Source organism: Engystomops pustulosus, chromosome 6 (assembly GCF_040894005.1).
Source record: "Engystomops pustulosus chromosome 6, aEngPut4.maternal, whole genome shotgun sequence".
Lineage (NCBI taxonomy): Eukaryota > Metazoa > Chordata > Amphibia > Anura > Leptodactylidae > Engystomops > Engystomops pustulosus.
This window is the reverse complement of record NC_092416.1, coordinates 85143915-85164544: the sequence shown is the minus strand read 5'-3', so window position 1 is coordinate 85164544 and position 20630 is coordinate 85143915. Positions and strand designations below refer to the sequence as shown.

At 41.2% G+C, this 20630-nt stretch overlaps 2 protein-coding genes across 3 annotated transcripts in view; one reads left to right on the top strand and one right to left on the bottom strand.

Moving 5' to 3' along the window:
• ALDH16A1 (aldehyde dehydrogenase 16 family member A1) overlaps positions 1–10489 on the bottom strand; it is a 56468-nt gene extending 45979 nt beyond the window's left edge. The window contains exons 1-2 of the mRNA XM_072156890.1: positions 10289–10489; positions 4051–4153 (exon numbers count right to left, since the gene is read on the bottom strand). Coding sequence (XP_072012991.1) covers positions 4051–4153; positions 10289–10384 — 199 coding nt within the window. The 5' untranslated portion in view covers positions 10385–10489. The remainder of the gene's footprint in view (positions 1–4050; positions 4154–10288) is intronic.
• Positions 10490–10496: 7 nt separating this feature from the next.
• On the top strand, positions 10497–20467 carry PIH1D1 (PIH1 domain containing 1). Of its 2 annotated transcripts, none has more exons than XM_072156891.1 (11): positions 10497–10694; positions 11889–12021; positions 13261–13327; positions 15801–15986; positions 16162–16223; positions 17649–17730; positions 18198–18294; positions 18510–18557; positions 18650–18740; positions 19221–19364; positions 20268–20467. In XM_072156891.1, the coding sequence occupies exons 2-11, from the start codon at positions 11941–11943 to the stop codon at positions 20301–20303; spliced, it is 894 nt and encodes a 297-aa protein (XP_072012992.1). In that variant the 5' UTR covers positions 10497–10694; positions 11889–11940; the 3' UTR covers positions 20304–20467. The 2 variants fall into 2 exon arrangements, with proteins under 2 accessions (XP_072012992.1, XP_072012993.1); XM_072156892.1 differs by lacking the exon at positions 10497–10694 and adding an exon at positions 10710–10803.
• Positions 20468–20630: the final 163 nt, after the last annotated feature.

Here is a 20630-nt window from a genome sequence, read left to right as displayed (position 1 = left end):
ACAGCCAGCCCACAGTGGCATACAGCCAGCCCACAGTAGCAAACAGCCAGCCCACAGTAGCATACAGCCAGCCCACAGTAGCATACAGCCAGCCCACAGTAGCATACAGCCAGCCCACAGTAGCATACAGCCAGCCCACAGTAGCATACAGCCAGCCCACAGTAGCATACAGCCAGCCCACAGTAGCATACAGCCAGCCCACAGTAGCATACAGCCAGCCCACAGTAGCATACAGCCAGCCCACAGTAGCATACAGCCAGCCCACAGTAGCATACAGCCAGCCCACAGTAGCATACAGCCAGCCCACAGTAGCATACAGCCAGCCCACAGTAGCATACAGCCAGCCCACAGTAGCATACAGCCAGCCCACAGTAGCATACAGCCAGCCCACAGTAGCATACAGCCAGCCCACAGTAGCATACAGCCAGCCCACAGTAGTATACAGCCCAGCATTAAAAAAAAAAAAAACTTATATACTCACCCTCCGGTGGCCCCGACATGCAGCGCTGCTCCCCCGATGTCCGTGCGGGTCCTCTTCTGGCTTCCGCATCCGTCTTCTTTCTCCTCTAGCTTCGTGCTGGGTGCCGCCATTGTTCTCCCCTGGACGGCAGGCGCATAGTATGCACGAAGTATGCACGAAGTTAGAGAAGAAAGAAGACAGGCACGGAAGCAAGAAGAGGACCCGCGCGGACATCGGGGGAGCAGCGCTGCACGTCGGGGCCACCGGAGGGTGAGTATATAAGTTTATTATTTTTTAAATATTTTTTTTTATACATATGTGTGTATTGACTCGTGTATAAGCTGAGGGGACGTTTTTCAGCACATCTTTTGTGCTGAAAAACTCGGCTTATACACGAGTATATACGGTAAGTATCTGGATTTGTACATATTTTAGGAGGAACTTTTGAATGTTAATTGCCAAATGCATCTCCTGGTTGTCTGCTTTCCGAATTATATAGGTTTTATGGCGCCTTTAGTTTTTATTCTGTTTTATTGCTATAATATGCTGGTTGTGACTGTCTTAAAATTTCTAGCTGAAAAGCAGATATCTAGTTATTACAGTTTTAGTGATATTGTGTTCATTTATTTATGTGAACATAACAATATGGGACATTTGTGAACTCTACACATGTCCATCTATTACATTAAGTATTTTTAATAAAATGTATCATTTTGAATCAAAATTGCATGAAGGCTGCTATGTCTATAAAGTCTTTAATGCAATTTGGAAAATGGGGCAAGTGTCTGCTTTCAGAAAATATATGGTTTGTTGGGTTTACTTTAATTCTTTTTGCTGTAATTCCCATTTTATTTTTAAACGTAACGCGACAAAATATCCAGAAATGCCTTGCAGTGAAAGGGTTAATACCCCGTGGTTGAATTCCCAGGCAACGAAGCTTATCATCCATCTCCTGTCTATCATCTATTGGTCTAGTTATCCATCTCCTATAATCTGACCATATCTCGCTTTTTCTCTATCTTCTATTTCTCTTCTACTGTATTTATCTCTCATATCTAACTACGAGATATATATATAATCTACTTTATATTCTGCATCTAGAAATCTCTATCATCTTTCATATTTATCTTCTATCATAATAATTAATAATTATTTATATAGCGTACACAGGTTATGCAGTGCTGCACAGAGCTTGCCAGATTATCCCTGTCCTCATGGGGCACACAGTTTATTCAACCTACCAGTAATTTTTTTGTAGCGTGGGAGGAAACCGGAGGACCGGGAGGAAATTCATACAAACACAGAGAGAACATACAAACTTTTTGCCGATGTTGACCAGCACTGCAAAGCTGTAGTGCTAACCACTGAGCCACCGTGCTGCCCATTAATCTCCCTATCATCTATCTCCTATAAAATTATCCCATATTAAAGATTGTTTTACCATACTTAAAGGGGTATTCTCATCTGGGCATTCACATTCAGTTTCATTAATCTGCCATATATAAACATTTCTTCAATTGGATGTTATTAAAAAAAAATGTTCCTGTGTGAAGAAAATTTCTCATTAACGTAGCTATGTTGTCACTTAGAAATGAGATAGCTTCCTCGGTTACGACCACGTCACACTCCAGGAGCAGTGGCCAGACATGCGCTATTCAGTACTGCCTGACCACCTGGCTTCAGCAATCATTACTACAGGACGGCTGCAGAACACGCAGTAACTCCCGGACATTTCATGTACAAAAACTTTTTGTTTATTTGTTCAATCCCTCCAGCAGACGTGGTCGTATCTAGGGACACAGTCTTGTTTCTAAGGGACCATATTACTACACTTATGAGAAATTATCTTCACACAGGAACATTTTTTTTAATAACATCTAATTTAAGAAATGTTTATATATGGTAGATTAATTAATCTGGATGTGAATGCCCAGACGAGAATACCCCTTTAAGGCAGCCTCTTACTGACTGTGATTGGTCATAAAATAGTTTTATTTTGGGCCCCCCCTTTTAGTTTTTCCCAGGGCCCGACTTAGTCTAGAATCGGCCCTGCCTGCTATCCCTATCCTTCTCACTACCCATGTAAAAAAGGGACATGAACATAACTTTTATGTAGCCTTTATGGATTTTTGGGCTCTGTTTTTACGTCTTTCACTGTACATTCCAAATGGCATCACTAATATATCACAGGGATACCAAATTTATATAGGGTTTATTAGGTGTTAATAGATTTTTACCAAAAAAAAAAACAATTGTTCCTTTTATCATATTCTGACTACAATAGTACAGAGTTGGCTAAGGTGTAATTTTTTTTTCCGGGACAAGCTAACGTTTTCATTGCTACCATTTTCATGCTAACCGTGTATTGCAGTGCATTAGAAGTATCAGCTTATGCATCTGGCAGACCTAGCAGGCATCTGCCGATGGCAGACTCAGGACCTTCATTAGGTCCCCAGCTGCCTGGCTATGAAGATCGCACCCCACAATCGCATTGCGGGGTGCCGGGAGGAGAGTAAGCCCCATCCCTCTGAAGGTATGTACATCCAATGGTCACAACATTGACCAAGGGATCTAACGGGTTAACATAAGACAGCTGCTCTTCCTTGCACAAGAGGCCCATGAAGACCTTAGGCTGAAAGAGAAACCCATCGGCCTAGCCTAAGGCCAATTAAGTGCTGTTACCATCATGTTTGCAAAACGCATACGTTAACACAATGTTAACGCATATGTTGAGCTTGTGCTTTTTTTAGGGTCTGTACATGTATGCATTAAAAACGGACTGAAAATATGACATCAACCTAAGGGTTTTCTAAACACCCATTAGCCATTTTACAAAGTTAGCAAACTAAATGTACTATTAAACCACTGGAGTGATGGTTGTTGAAAATGGGCTTGTATACACCTATGTAGATATTGCATTAAAACCAGATGTTTGCAGCTACAATAGTCATTTACCACATTAACAATTTATTGAGTATTTATAATTGTCCACTTTTAGCAAATAATTGATATGGTTTGTGTAAGGAAAAGTTATACAATTTTCCAATACACTTTCTGTATCAATTCCTCACCAGTTTCAAGATCTCTGCTTGCTGTCATTCTATACAAAGCTTACATCCGGTGGATAGAGACCTGTCCATGGTCAAGCGATGTCACACAGATGCACAAGCCATTAGTATCGCACTGCTTCTATTACTGTCTGTGATAATAATGGCTTGTGCACCTGCGTGACATCACATCACCATGGACAGATTCTATTCACTAGACGTAAACATAAAGCCGTCTATAGAATGACAGCAAGCGAAGATCTTGAAAACGATGAGGAATTAATACAGAAAGTATATTGGAAAAGTGTATAACTTTTTATTATACAAACCATATCAATTATTTGCTGAATGAGAACAACCCCTTTAATGTTGGCTTCATTGGAATAAAATTACTAAGTAACCCCAAACTTTTGAGCGGTAGTGTATAACTTCCTCTTACTGTTAGAAGAATGATCTATGTCAAGTTTAACATAAATTAATTCTTTCTTTAAACTTTATATCTGTTTTGTGAACCTCCATTAGAAAATTAATGTGGTCAGTCACCAGTTGCTGGATTCTTAGTAGCATACGTCTGCCTTCCTTCCGGTTTTACCCATTTCCCGCCAATGAAATGACCAAGGCTTCTTTCATGGACATCAAGCCATGCCTGAAAAAGAGAATGTGTAAATTATTCCATGAGTCGTAGCAAATGGTTCTGACCTTCACAACACTGTCAACAATCATTATTATTTGACTCCAATAGTCAAATATCATGGTCTTCCCCACTGCACAATCCTAGGGAAGAGTTTGGGTAGGGGCACATAAAACAATTTGTACTTCCATTCTATTCAATAATCAGAATGAAAAGCTTGTTTCAAGGCAAATTACATGGCAAATAAAATGACTTCATTAGACATCTCGGATTACTGAGAACAAAACTAAATTATGAAATCAAGAGCAAGAAAACAATGAACAGCAACAGCTCATGCATTCTGCAGTACCCCCTAAAGTGCATTGGGGTATTACAAGGCTTTTGCACAAATCAAAAGGCTAAATAAAGCACCAGACTTTGTAATTCAATAAATAAATGCTTGTTCATTTGAATTGTTCATACAAAGACCATGAAACATGCCAGGTCCCTGACATGTCTCAGCTTTCAGAACCCCTATATAGGGGTAAGTAAGGGGTATTTGGTCACTTATTACTAGTACCTCTTCACAAACTTTTATTCTGGAAAGGATTCCTGTACTCAGGAGCAATGACCTTCAGGACTGACAGTCACTATGCTGATGCATAAACCAAAAACGGCTATTAAGGCTTGTCATACATAACATGAGGGGTACAGTGTAGGGGTAAGGCTGGTAAAACATAATATGATGGGATATAGTGGAGAAGTAAGGCTGGTCATACATAACATGAGGGGATATAGTGGAGGAGTAAGGCTGGTCATACATATTAACATGAGGGGATATAGTGGAGGAGTAAGGCTGGTCATACATATTAACATGAGGGGATACAGTGGAGGAGTAAGGCTGGTCATACATATTAACATGAGGGGATATAGTGGAGGAGTAAGGCTGGTCATACATATTAACATGAGGGGATATAGTGGAGGAGTAAGGCTGGTCATACATATTAACATGAGGGGATATAGTGGAGGAGTAAGGCTGGTCATACATATTAACATGAGGGGATATAGTGGAGGAGTAAGGCTGGTCATACATATTAACATGAGGGGATATAGTGGAGGAGTAAGGCTGGTCATACATATTAACATGAGGGGATATAGTGGAGGAGTAAGGCTGGTCATACATAACATGAGGGGATATAGTGGAGAAGTAAGGCTGGTCATACATAACATGGGGGGATATAGTGGAGGAGTAAGGCTGGTCATACATATTAACATGAGGGGATATAGTGGAGGAGTAAGGCTGGTCATACATATTAACATGAGGGGATATAGTGGAGGAGTAAGGCTGGTCATACATAACATGAGGGGATATAGTGGAGAAGTAAGGCTGGTCATACATATTAACATGAGGGGATACAGTGGAGAAGTAAGGCTGGTCATACATATTAACATGAGGGGATACAGTGGAGGAGTAAGGCTGGTCATACATATTAACATGAGGGGATATAGTGGAGGAGTAAGGCTGGTCATACATATTAACATGAGGGGATATAGTGGAGGAGTAACATAGCTCCCAACCGTCCCGATTTTGACGGGACTTTCCCGTTTTTCGTACCTCTGCCCCGCGTCACGGGCAGCTATGAGATTGTCACGGATTCTCCCCCCAGGTCCCGCTGTGTCCCGGCGCTGTGTCCGCATAGTAAATACTTTGAAAGCCAGAACTCACAGTACAGAATGGCTGCTACAGACATCGGGAGGGAATCCTTTTCAGAGAAGTGTCGGGCTTAGCGGAGAGAGCAGGGACCACGTCATCAGGTCAGATCAGCATCTGTGCATATATGGTCACTGCATCTCCTAGGGTTCCCCAGAGCAGACATCGGGCAGGGAATCCTTTTCAGAGAAGTGTCGGGCTTAGCAGAGAGAGCAGGGACCACGTCATCAGGTCTGATCAGCATCTGTCCATATATGGTCTCCAGGGCTTCCCCAGACACAAGCTCTTTATATAATTAAATTACATAAAGTTTTGGCCAGGCTGAGATTTGAACCTGGGACCTTGTGCACCATAGACAGGAGCTTAACTAACTGAGCTATAAGCCCAGTGATACAGAGCTGAGGATTTCTGGTAACTAAGAAGTGTTATCTGCCATTTACACTGTGATACAGACTAATGCACTGATATATAGAGAGGGATCTTCTCAGAGATTATTATTGTAATTATTGAGACTATTATTATTATCATTATAAATTTTATTATTTTTATTATTATGGAGATGATTATTAATAATGGTAAAAATAATAATAACCACCTTGTTAATCACAGAGATTATAGCTCAGTGGGTTGAGGCGCTGTGTTATTATTGTACATGGACACTGCAGGTTCTGGGTTCAAATCCCAATGAGGATAATTTTTTTTTTTTTTTTTATTGAGATGATTTTTATTATTTTAAAGGAAACCTACCACTTGTAGTGGCAGGTTTCCGGTGGCAATACCGGGCACCAGCTCAGGGTGAGCTGGTGCCGGAGCTTATTTTAGTTAGTGTTTTAAACCGCGGTATCGCGGTTTAAAACACTTTTTAAACGTTATAGCCGGCGCAGGCAGGTACGCGCTCGGCGCTTACCGTGCACGAGGCTACATAGGAAGTGAATGAGAGCCGAGCGCGTACCTGCCTGCGCCGGCTATAACGTTTAAAAAAGTGTTTTAAACCGCGATACCGCGGTTTAAAACACTAACTAAAATAAGCTCCGGCACCAGCTCACCCTGAGCTGGTGCCCGGTATTTCCATCGGAAACCTGCCACTACAGGTGGTAGGTTTCCTTTAATATGGCTAAAATTTGGGGCGTGGCCAGGGAGTGATTGGGGGTGTGGCTTAGGGGGATCGCTACGCGTGCCGCCATTTTGTCCCTCTTTCCTTTTCACAAATGTTGGGAGGTATGGAGTAAGGCTGGTCATACATATTAACATGAGGGGATATAGTGGAGGAGTAAGGCTGGTCATACATAACATGAGGGGATATAGTGGAGGAGTAAGGCTGGTCATACATATTAACATGAGGGGATATAGTGGAGGAGTAAGGCTGGTCATACATAACATGAGGGGTATAGTGGAGAAGTAAGGCTGGTCATACATAACATGAGGGGTATAGTGGAGGAGTAAGGCTGGTCATACATAACATAAGGGGTATAGTGGAGGAGTAAGGCTGGTCATACATAACATGAAGGGATATAATGGAGGAGTAAGACTGGTCATACATAATAACATGAGGGGATATAGTGGAGGAGTAAGGCTGGTCATACATAACATGAGGGGATATAGTGGAGGAGTAAGGCTGGTCATACATAACATGAGGGGATATAGTGGAGGAGTAAGGCTGGTCATACATATTAACATGAGGGGATATAGTGGAGGAGTAAGGCTGGTCATACATATTAACATGAGGGGATATAGTGGAGGAGTAAGGCTGGTCATACATATTAACATGAGGGGATATAGTGGAGGAGTAAGGCTGGTCATACATATTAACATGAGGGGATATAGTGGAGGAGTAAGGCTGGTCATACATATTAACATGAGGGGATATAGTGGAGGAGTAAGGCTGGTCATACATAACATGAGGGGTATAGTGGAGGAGTAAGGCTGGTCATACATAACATGAGGGGATATAGTGGAGGTGTAAGGCTGGTCATACATATTAACATGAGGGGATATAGTGGAGGAGTAAGGCTGGTCATACATATTAACATGAGGGGATATAGTGGAGGAGTAAGGCTGGTCATACATAACATGAGGGGATATAGTGGAGGAGTAAGACTGGTCATACATTACATGAGGGGATATAGTGGAGGAGTAAGGCTGGTCATACATAACATGAGGGGATATAGTGGAGGAGTAAGGCTGGTCATACATAACATGAGGGGATATAGTGGAGGAGTAAGGCTGGTCATACATAACATGAGGGGATATAATGGAGGAGTAAGACTGGTCATACATTACATGAGGGGATATAGTGGAGGAGTAAGGCTGGTCATACATAACATGAGGGGATATAATGGAGGAGTAAGGCTGGTCATACATAACATGAGGGGATATAGTGGAGGAGTAAGGCTGGTCATACATAACATGAGGGGATATAGTATAGGGGTAAGGCTGGTCATACATAACATAATGGGATATAGTTAGTAAAGAATACCAGTTATGTCATACTGTACATGTAAAGATAAGTTGGAACATTGGTGATCAATGATAAGTCAAATATCTTGTGTTATACATAGAATTTCTTGTACAGTAATACGCTTTGTGGATAATGCTTAAGTTTATATTTGTAGATGCATAAAAATAATGAAAATTAAAAAACAAAATCTCTTTATAATTAAGACTTGTATCCAGCCTTTTAACCATTCATTACATCCGTGAGCTAAAATGAAGATCACAGCTCACAAGGTTAGACACAGATAATAGATGCACGAGGATCCTGTTAAAGTGTAGCAGGCACTGGCAAACAAGAAGGGACCTTTGTTCAGTCCCAGTCTCCAGTGATGTACGGCTAGCCATGTACAGAGAGGAGGCTGTGCCCGGGCCACAGCTCCCAGCCAATCCCAGCAGACCTGCAGCTCTCACATGCTTCTTACTATGATGTGCAGGCTGATATGACCGGTTATTTGTCAATGAATCTCACATGTCTGTAGTAATAGGAATAAGTGAGCACAAGACTAGGACTATACAGCAACTTGGTTTTGAAGGTTACACTGCAATGTATAAAGAAAATTCAACAGTCTCAAAAAAAAGTCTGTTAGATTTATGGTTACATGTGTGTTTGGCAAAGACTTGGGCTACACTGTAACTTTGGCCTTGATTCCTCCATTGAGTTGACATGTGATTTTTTTTTTTTAACAGTAGCATTTAACCATTACAGATCCAATAACATGAAACAGCTAGATGCTCAACAGCAATTCACACATTTTGGTAGTGAAACAAACCGCTGTGTGCTACAGTAGCACAAAACTGACTACAAGTTATGTGTGCCTAGACCTAGTAGTGCTCACGCAGGTTATTACAGTACATCAGGCCGAGTTCTGGATATTCATGGGTACACCCATTACACATATTCTAGGCTGTAGAGATGATCCTTATGATGAGTCTATCCCCAGCATTGTCTAGATGAGCTCAGCAATATGGTTATCAGTCACAGACAGTCTTTCTAATACATACAGAGATAGCAGCCAGCTGCTGATAGAGACACACAGAAAGGGAGCAGAGATTTCACGGAGTTACAGGTTATACTGAATCTTTTCGAATTTATATTATCTGTGCTCAGATACACCTGGTCTATACCAAACTCTCTGCAGATCAGACCTCCTGGTCTACAAGATGATTCTTACAGAACAGTCACTATATACAATGTGCTCAGTTCCTGTTTTATAAGATCCTGTCTGCAGATAGGACAGCTCCACCTGCGCTATAATACACTACTTCCAGTAATGTGACAGATTCTCTACAAGTATACAGAGATCAACTTCCTGGTTGGGAGGACAAATTTTGCAAACATTTGAGAAATTCATATAACCTGAGAATGTTTCCTGCAAAATATTTCATATATACTCTCAACAGGAAAGATTGCGAGGTTCTGCTACAAAGAAGGAAAAGAAGAGAAATAGGAACCAAGCGACCTTTATTATACTGGTCACTGACCTGAAGATGGAAACAGTCAGTAAGGTGTCCTAGTATCAGTCCTAGCCTCAATCAATGTGGGGCTCTGTGATTATAGGAACTATGACAAATAATGGAGGTTGTAATTCTCCATCAGGTATAGAAGCACTGCAGCATATTGACTTAGAGGGTCACATATACTTAAAACAACAAATACTGTAGCCTTCAGTGCAATATAAGCAGGTTGTTAAAAAAAAAAAAAACCTTGGAAAAAACCGATCGCACGGCTCCTGTCCTTGTGCTAGGGCCGGTATTGCAGCTCAGGATTTTGGACATAGGGGCTGTGAATGACAAACACATCAGAGCGGTGGAATGCTGGAACATGATACTAAGAACCAGAAAAAGCAGCATGCACGCAGGTTAGTGTACACACCTCCTGGTATAATGGCTGGGGTGACTGCAATCCCTCACCTGTCCTACACCAGCAGCAGGGGCCACATCCCCCACCATCAGAGCCCCCTCCTCACCTGTGCCACGTTAGCAGCCTCGGGAGCAGGTCCATACTGCATGGAGGTGAAGATCTCTCTCACTGAAGGTTTCCCACTCCCTGCACTAGCAGCCATGACTTCCACTGAGTGACAGCCCGTCAATCTACAGTCAACCACAAGAGGGCGCTGCAGCTCTGTGCACTGGGAGCTCCGCTTCCGCCGGAAGAAGGTCACGTGAGCCCATACATTCTCGACGCTACCATAGTACACAGGAGAGAAGATTTATTGCTTCTGCCCTCTGCTGGCTCCGTTACGTGAATTATTGTGATTTCCATCTGCGACTTGCTGTGTTTTTATGAAAAGACAGAACTTTTGGACAGGTTAATGTCCACCCGGAAGTCTGCGCATGCGCATCGGCAGTTACAGTTGCTCAGGAGCGCTCCAGGTGAGTGTCTGCAATCACTGAATACCACACCATACTGTACTATACTGGGTCTCCGGGCTACGTGACTGTACACACTGCACATCATACTGTACTATACTGGGTCTCAGGGGTAAGTGACTGCACACGCTATATACTGTACTTACTGTACTGGGTCTCAGGGGTAAGTGACTGCACACGCTATATACTGTACTTGCTGTACTGGGTCTCAGGGGTAAGTGACTGCACACACTGCATACTGTACTTACTGTACTAGGTCTCAGGGGTAAGTGACTGCACACACTGCATACCATACTGTGCTTACTGTACTGGGTCTCAGGGGTAAGTGACTGCACACACTGCATACTGTATTTACTGTACTAGGTCTCAGGGGTAAGTGACTGCACACACTGCATACCATACTGTGCTTACTGTACTGGGTCTCAGGGGTAAGTGACTGCACACACTGCATATTTTACAGTAAAACAAAGCAATATAGAGAAGCATCATGTATAAAAAGTAGCCGGGTGCAGGTCTTCGTAGGAGTTCTGACAAAAAACCAAAATGTAGCAAACGATGCAGCAGCACTCCGTAATAAAGAAAAAGTGACTTTTAGTCCATTATTGGTATGCAACGTTTTATGCTTGATAATGCCTTTATTGAAAAGGTGAAATGTTACATACCAACGGTGGAATAAAAAGTAACTTTTTCTTTATTACGGAATTCTGCTTCATCATTTGCTACACTGCATATTATACTGCACTTACTGTACTGGGTCTCATGGGTAAGCGACTGCATACTGTACGATACTTGCTGTACTGTACTGCCTTTCAGGGGTAAGTGACTGCACACCACTATACTCTGGGGACCAAGTCACAGGGGTGAAAATGTGAGCATGTTGTTGTTACATGATGGGCTTAATTGTTGCCAGTTAAATGCATCCTGCTTTATGGAAACAGCCCCCCCTTCTGTTAGGGTACAGTCACACGTACCTCAATGAATAGTCACCGGGTGCTGGTTATTTATCGCATTTGTTTCCATAGAAACAGAGTCAAATCGGTACGTGTGACCACACCCTTAGCTAGAGTAACGCCAAACCACCCACATCCCCTGCTTACTGCTGTTTTCTCTGCCAGATCCAGGGGCACAGCACCCTCCTCTGTTAGCTATAAGTAGATTTGTGCTTAGACTATGTGCTAATAATAATTTATCTTCTAGGCTTCTTCTTGTAAGAGAAAAACCTTGAGCTCCAGTTTATTGACCCAAAAAGATGGAGTCTGACAAATCGCTGCTCTCTGCGGAGCTGAATGCAGACATGGAGGAGGCTTTGTATGAACAGATGCTAATGAAGGTGAGTCTCAGGACCTTCAACAGTGGTCAAGTTATGGCAGCAGTTATTGGACCCTGACCTTTGGCAGGGTGCAGAATGTGTGATTACTAGGATACTGAATTTATGTAGGTTTTATTTGGTTTTAATAGGTTTTTAAAAAGGAAAACTTTTGTTATATACATTTATACAGCACTGATAGCGGGTGTCAAGTGCGGGTGTTAGCAGCTTAATGCAGATAACACCTGCTGCATTCATTGGTAAGGGTTTAAAAGGGTAAGTATAAAACTGTAATAGGGTCACCTGTAGTATACATACCCTGTTAAAGTTTGTCATCCCCTGCATGACTCAGGCAGCAGGATTTGGGACTCCCTGTGTCATGCTGGATTTCATTAAATGAGTAGGTCTATGCACTTACTGCATGCTTGGGCAAGTATAATATGCGTGATCCTGATTCTTTTATAAGTGGTCAATCCCTGCAATGAGATTTATTTAGGGGATGAGGGGTTTGTGAAAAATGTTCTACTTTAGCCCTAATGGTGGATGAAACATTTTTGGAGACTATTGACCCTTTTTTGTAAGCTCGCAAAAAAAACCTACAAAAAAAAATAGGAAAATTAGAAAAATTTTTAATATATGATTGGAAAAACCCACTATACCTCTTTAAAAGAAGTCTACCACCTCCCTAAGCATTACAATCTGATGTCAGCATGTCAGAAATTAAGTATAATTTCAAAAATACTTTTATTTCTGTCCATTATAGCATTTCCCAGGTTAATCTGTATGCTAATGAGGCATTCGGTGCATGTTCTTAAAATGCTTAGCACTGTAATTCCTGCCTGGACCATTGCCGTCTCCATCAGATAACGAGGCTATTTGTCTTATAAGAAGCATGGGGCGACAGGGAAGCATGGGAGAAGAGGGATTTGATTTGGGCAAAAATAGTGCACTGGGTGCTGAGGACGTGCCTCAGTAATCTTTTGAGGTTCATACTCTAGAAATAAAAAAGCTTTAGCATCGGTTTAGCACAGCAACTCCTAACTTTTCCCTAAATTTTGGTGGAATGGTCACATGTCTCTACAGGAAAGTCTACTTTCTTCCTTGACCATTAGATGTTTCGAAAATCCCAACAAAACTGTCAAGTACAGACTAAAATTACCCAATTGGTTCTTTTTAGATGTGAGTGAGGAGTTCTATTAGGATGGATGAATGGAGCTGTCATATTCCTGATATTTACTCATTTTGATGCTGATCTCGTTGCAGGCCAAACAGGAAATACAGAACAGATTGCCAAATTTACCAGAAACAAAACAGATAAGACCCCAGCCAGGTGAGACATGTCCACTAGTTATCAATGTTACATTGTTGGCTGATATTCTAGCAGGGTAAGTATGCTGGATGTGGTTGTCTATTCACAATTCAAATAACAGTACTTGTGTAGTATAAATACACTGCAGAGTGGATTCAGATTCTAACTATTCATACCTGTGTATAATAACATTATATTTTAAAGGGGTTTGCCAATTTATGTCATGTTTTTGTAATATGTTTGCGAAAGTGTGGGGCAGGATATTAGGTAATTTACCAATAGACATCCGCCCTGCTTTTTTGATATGTAAAATGAAGCCTCCTCTCTTTCACCTCAGGAAGACAGACATTCCTGATCATAAAATAGCCACAAATGTAGGGTCATGTGATCTTATTTATCCATGAACAATTACCCTGCCAGGACCTTGATAATATATTAATGAATACAATCAAAAGGTCCTGGCAGGGCGATTGTTCATGGAAAGATCAAATAACCCTCCATCTGCAGCCATGAATGTCTGTCTGGCTTAGTCCACCTCTCTCAGCAACACTTGCTATACACATTAATCTGAAGAAGAAGATGATGCGTCTCTGAAACGTGTTATCTATAAAGCAACAATTAAACCAATACTTATGAAGTGTGAACACCTTTCCTGAATGATTACCATCCAGCTAGCACTGTTCCAGTCACCCCTCCCTGGTCTCCCCAATTACTAACCACAGAGTACAGTCTACACACGGTATCTGACTGTTGGACAGCTCCTCCTGGATATTTAATGAAAGGCTTGAACCAAGCCTTTTATAAGGTAAAGCCCCACCCTAAAAGGGATATATAAGGATCTCCACCATTTGATTGTGCTCCTCAAAAGTAGATTAAACACAATCTCGCTTTTATATTTCTTAATACTAATTAGATCGATGTGGTAAAAGACAGAGGCTTCGGCTTACATATAAACAAATCAGAGCAGAACTATTAATAGATGTATAATGGTAAATTACATAATATCCTGCCCCCAACACTTACACACACATTGCAAAAATCATGATGTAAACTGACCAACCCCTTTAAATGCAGACTGGACTGCTAACTGGAGCAAGGGACAGAGTTAAACCATATGTCTTACAAGATACAAACAAGCCATAGCTGTAGAATTTGCCCACTTGCTTTCTGTTGATTTAACAGACAGTACACAAACTAATGCTTTACCACAGGAGAACACACAAGGCAATGTTTGCTAAAACCTATGTCCACCATACCTGCCCACATTTGCTGCCTGGGCCAGCCTTTCTACTTTCATGGGTGTGAGTGGATTGTTTGGGGGAGGAGAATACAAACACTCAGCCAAAACTCACAAAAACGATTTTACCATTGTATCCTATCTCGGCCTAGTCTAAAGACCAGGTACAGTTAAAATGATGAAATAACAGATATGTGAACTGGCCTGCTATGTTTTTGAGACCTTGTTACTTTAAAGGAGTAATGCTTTCCTTATGTGAAGCTTTCTTCTATTCACAAAATAAGGAATTATATGATTGATTGGAGTGTGACTGCTAGGAGCACTGGGAAATATGAAAATATGTTTTCCAGAAGGGACAAGGAAAACCACTCCTCTTTTGCTACTTTGTAAGTTAGACGGTGGAAAAGATCACAAAGCGCAGAGTTACGTAATATTACAATTACATGTAATATTAACCGGTACGCAAGATGGTTGCACTCAGAGCTGCTGCATAATCTAGTATCTGAAGTAGGTCAGATTTGGCAAAATGCAAAGAAGATAAAAAAAAAAAAAAACAGGAATATTCAAGACACGCTGTTCAGTTACAATGTGTTTTCATTCATAAGAGGCAGACGCTCCAGGTAGCCATACTGTCCATGGCAAAGGTTAATGACGTGGCTGAGGGTTTTCTTCCCAAATATTACACCAATCTGAGTGTGTAATGTTGAGTCATCCACAAAGTCTTTCAGCTTCGGAAAGATTCTTTCAGCTCCTATGATCTTGCTTCACGAAATTCTCAGGGAGATTTTCCACCATTGCAAAATAACCTAGCGGCTGACAAAAAGCTGGTAGAAATCCTTGTTCTGGGCCAGCGCCTGATTGCTACAATCATACCTCTCCCTGATATTATATATCTTGACTGTATGACTTTCCTGGACTTAGAGGACATTGCCCAACTCTCCCAAATATCTCATACATTTCAGAAGTGTTTCACGATTTATGCAAGAAATCCTTTTCTTTATTGGTTAAAGTCCGACATAGCGATCACAAATTCAGGTACATCGTAATATTAGCGATCGACACGTTTCGGCATATAGCCTTAGTCATGATCTGAACCCTTGCATTTATGTTTTATACTGCTGCCAGAGGCAAGCACTGGATCCCTCACTCACTCAGCCTTGAGCATAAGTCATGATGTACACATTTAGATTTATTGTAATTCTGAATGAAATTGTTTACATGTGAGCTTTTCAAATGAAATTTTGTCTTCTTTTTGAGGTTTCTGCATAAAAACTCGCACTTCCAAAAATGCAAAAATCTTTATTAACATCTGTAAGTCAAACCAGATCCCTGCACCACCAGACCTGACTGAGCAGGAGTTAGTCAGTATCCTAGAATCTGATGATCCCTCTGGGTATCGAGTTCCTATGAGTCTTGGAGAGCCCCATGTCGAAGTTGATAATAGTAAGTATTTTAATAATATGCTGAATGCAGACAATGCAACTGTATTTACTGTCTACCAGTATATCTATACAGCATGCGTGATGCTGCTCTAATCATTACTATTAGAGCAATAGAAATTGACGAACATATAGCTTGGCTAGATCGTCATTTTTTTTAATTTGTTTTGCATTTCTAGGTGGAAGTGGTTGCACAGCTTATGATATAGTAATAAACAACACATTCTTTGAGAAAACTCAGGTAACCATGGAGTGTTTCCATAATATATATTATGTATATATTGTAAGGGATTAGACGGGCACAATTCGCCTGCACACCAGTAACTTCACTGTCCACACTGTGCGACTTGGGTACAACTGACCTCAGCCAGTTTTATTTGGCAGTAAAAACAAAATAAACAAAACAGTAAAAATAAAGCCTAAGCCTCTCTGGCACTAACTATACATATACCCTACCTCACCAGGTGCTGGCCTACTCACAGTATCAGCTCACTGCCACAGCTCTACAGGACTTTGACGTAGCTTTCCCACATCCATCCAGCAACATGTTCATTCCATATCCAAAATCTGCTTTAGTGACAGCTACTTTGCCACAAAAAAATATATATATAAAAAGGGAGTCCTGAGCAGCACAGCTGAAGCAGTGAGTGCAGTAGCCGGTGATTCCTTGGTGGAAAATCCCAAATATATCAAAGTGAAGAGGCAGCACTCCAAGTAGTGTTGAAAGGGGGTGAACCTTTATTCCATGAACCGCGACGTTTCGGTGTGAGTTTACACCTTTCTCAAGCATAACATGTGTGTCAGGTATCCAATTATTTAAAGACCAAACCATTCACTGATTGGTCAGTGATAAAGTAAACAAATACATGATAGAACGTGAATAAAATACATTGCAATACTTTGTAATATCATTCTTGTGAAGATCATAAAGTGTCTAGGTACTTTGTGCAATGAAATTTGCAGTGAAAACAATATAAAGTGACATAGTGCTTTCTTTGTAAAACAGGGTCCACTCATCGGCTTCAGGACCCAATCCACATCTTGTAACATTCATGAATGTTCTTCATTCCGCAGAACCGGAAGTGACCTCACGGAGCGAGGCGGGTAGTACCAGGCATATTGTGATTCCTGTTCTGCACAGGTTCCACACAGTTGCCCACCTACATAACACACGCTGGCGACAACACTATTATTATACCTACCTCTTAGCTCCGATCGCTTGTACCGTGGGAACAGGGCAGCCCGACCTTAACATGGCCACCGCTCATGAGATACATCTAATACGCCTGCGCAGTCAACGCCGCCTCGCTCCGTGAGGTCACTTCGGGTTCTGCAGAATGCGAACCAGCTGTTTCCGGCTCAACATGTAATGACAGCGTACACCTCTAGATAGATTGGGTCCTGAAGCCCATGTGTGGATCCTGTTTTACAAAGAAAGCACTTTATATTGTTGTCATTGCAAATTTCATTGCACAATGTACCTAGCAAAAATTTCTGTTTTTTCTTTCTGTCAAGATGGGATGCAGACTGTTCATTAATGAGCGAAAAAAGAACACTTTTGATCTTTCCAATTGGCTGCAATGAAACAAATTGTGAAAAAAGTAAATGGGTTTGAATATATGAACCCTTATATGTGCTACCTTTTTGTATATTTATTTTTTTCTAGGTTAATGAGCTTTTCAGGGAATTCTTTATAACAGTAGCAATGGAAGGACTTGAGAATAAGTATGAGATGGAACTGTCCAGAGGTAATGCACGACATCACTAATCTTCTCTTTTATGACTTGTCCTATAATCTATCTGGGGAATTCAAACATAGAAGTTTTGCTGTTAGTTTGCAGAACTCTACAATACATGTGACAACTCTTTACGAGTGCCGGAAGAAATGGGCAATTTACCAGTGATGAAAAATCCACTTGTAATGGTCATTTCACATGCTTGGTTTACAAGCTTTAATATATTTTTGCCACTGTGTGCTCACCATACCATGACCAGGATCCTTAGGCCATGATGCGGCCACAAATTCAGTCACATGCATGAGGCTTTACTATCAGTTTTTCCCACTTATCAGCATCTTTCATTTTACCATAAGTTTAGCTGATTTGAGGTTTGCCCGCCAATGTGTATGGTTCGAACGTCCGAACTCGAAACCCGAACGCAAACGTTGGGTCCGCTCATCTTTACACATCGGTAACACAGTCTGATTTTCTTTCAGACTGGCGAATGCTGAAAAATCGAAAGTTCATGGGCTCAATCTTTGATCAAAATATCAGAACAAAATCCAAACCCATAATCCAGGAAATGGACACAAGGTAAATTTTGGCTACATCAACCTTGTTTAAAAACTTGTTGTCTTCCAGTAAATCTATAGCAGTACAAATAAATAAATACAAGTGAATGCATACACAATGATCAGACAGGGCATTGTTAGAGCCCTCTTTAATAGGATCTAGGCCTATTTAATGTGGTTGTGCCAACCACTTTCCATATATACGTGAATGAACCCTTTATTATTTTTACCTTGCAGACCCTCCCATCTCATTCCAAGCAAGACCCTAATCTCAGAAATTGAAAGGTTTGTGTTAATGTATAGTTTGATGCAAGTGTTCATCATTTACGATCCCATTCTTATTACTAGCCTAACAGAAATAAATGTGTGTTTTCCAGTTCACCTGTAAAACCAGATTATACAATCGTAGCTGAACCGCATGAAGGACATCCACGTTTTCTGGTGGCCGAAATCTCCTTACCTAAAGTGGTGAGAACTTACATTTCATATTGAATTATTATGTTTAACAGGGCCTGGAAGGATCTGGAGAGTAGGGCGCAGCAGGTGAGAGGGCCAGCATAGAATAAAAGGATGTGCATATAAAGAAACTAATTTGGAATAGGAGAACCCCTCCCACCTCTATTTCTTCCAGGAGGTTTTTGTCCACACACAGGGCTGCACAGACATAAGGCTCTCCTGTTTGGTACGGATGGGTGTGGGGGATGTGATTATGTGCTCCCACATGCAGGATGCAAAAGATCCTAGCACCCTGTGGCCTCTGACAGTCTCCCAAAACTGGATATCGACTCCCCAGGATAACCAGTACAAATTGAAGAGATGGAGCTATATATAGCTGCTCAGCGGACTTCTGTAAAGAGGAAAGCAAAGGAATGACTTGTAGCTGTATCCTAAACTTGAGGAAGTTCGGTCTTCATTGGAAACATTGTTAATATGATTTTCTGTTTTTAGTCTTCTAGTAGATCTCTTGTACTAGACTTGGGTGAAGACAGAATAATTTTAGTTGGGCGTCCTGATTTGTATCATCTAGACATCTTTATTCCTTATAATATTATCCAAGATCAAAGTGGAGCTCAGTTCAACAAGGACACAAAGGTAAGGCAACACTATAGAAGCAGCCGTGGTATTAAAAATCGCCTCCTTAAAAGCACCAAGTGTTCTGTAAAAATATTTAACAAGTTTCTGGAATTAAATAATAGAACCATTATTTATGTGTTCAATCCCACAGTAATCCCAGCCTCATAGCCCATGATAGCTCTTGTTCATTTGCCTGTTGTAATGACATCTGGGGTGACCTGTGTGATCACATGAATCAGTGACTTTAGTGGTCAGTGACATATTCTAAGGCCAATGATGGGCTGCAGCTGTCACCAACAGGGAACACGGTGCAGAACCAGAACTGCGGGGGATTGTATTGGATCTTTTATTATTATATGCAGTTTATTACATGCTTCTAACCAATATACATCTAATGAGAAACAGAATTATAATTATAGACACCCAACTTCACCCCAGAAATGCCCCTTCACACACTGCATACATTGAGCCAGGTCAGTGCGCCCTGACTGCCAACATACTATAACGCGAAATGACGTCATAATGGGGAAGAATTATCAAGTGTCTGAAAGTCAGAATGTTTCTAGTTGCCCATGGCAACCAATCACAGCTGCCCGTTAAAATTTTCATGAGCACTGGTAAAATGAAAGCTGAACTGTAATTGGTAGCCATGGGCAACTAGAAATATTCAGACACTTGATAAATCTGCCCTATTGTGTGCATGGGCAGCCCGCTTTACTGCTGTGGAATCCTGCCGCCCCACCTGACCCTGATCAGTGCTGCGCTGATTGAGGGACAGGAGTCAGACTACAGCTACAAAGAGAGAGACTGAGACTGCAGTTCAAAGATTACCCCCATGATGGTGAGGAACAAAGATATGCCCTATGTGTATTTTATATTGTTTGTATACAGTGAAGTAATATGGGACTATGTATATTTCAGGTACTGACTATCACAATGCCAGTCCAGCCAGCATAGCATAACTCTGGAAAGTTCATCTGTGGAAACCGCTCCTCTATATGGATCCAGTGGATCCAACGTGAACAGTGCTCCTTCAAGATTGTTTACACCTGTATCATGTGCTGCATGGCTGTTGTATCTGGACTAAAGGATGATGCCAGAATAAATGTTTTCTATTACTACATTTGCCTTATCTTTTTTGAATGTTAGGGCAAAGATTTGCAGCAGGTTTAACCCTTTACATTGCAAATCAACTTGCCAAAACATCTTAAATACACTGCAAGATTTAGGAACAGTGAAGGGAGTAAAAAAAATACATTTCTCTTATGTTTTATGACATTTTTT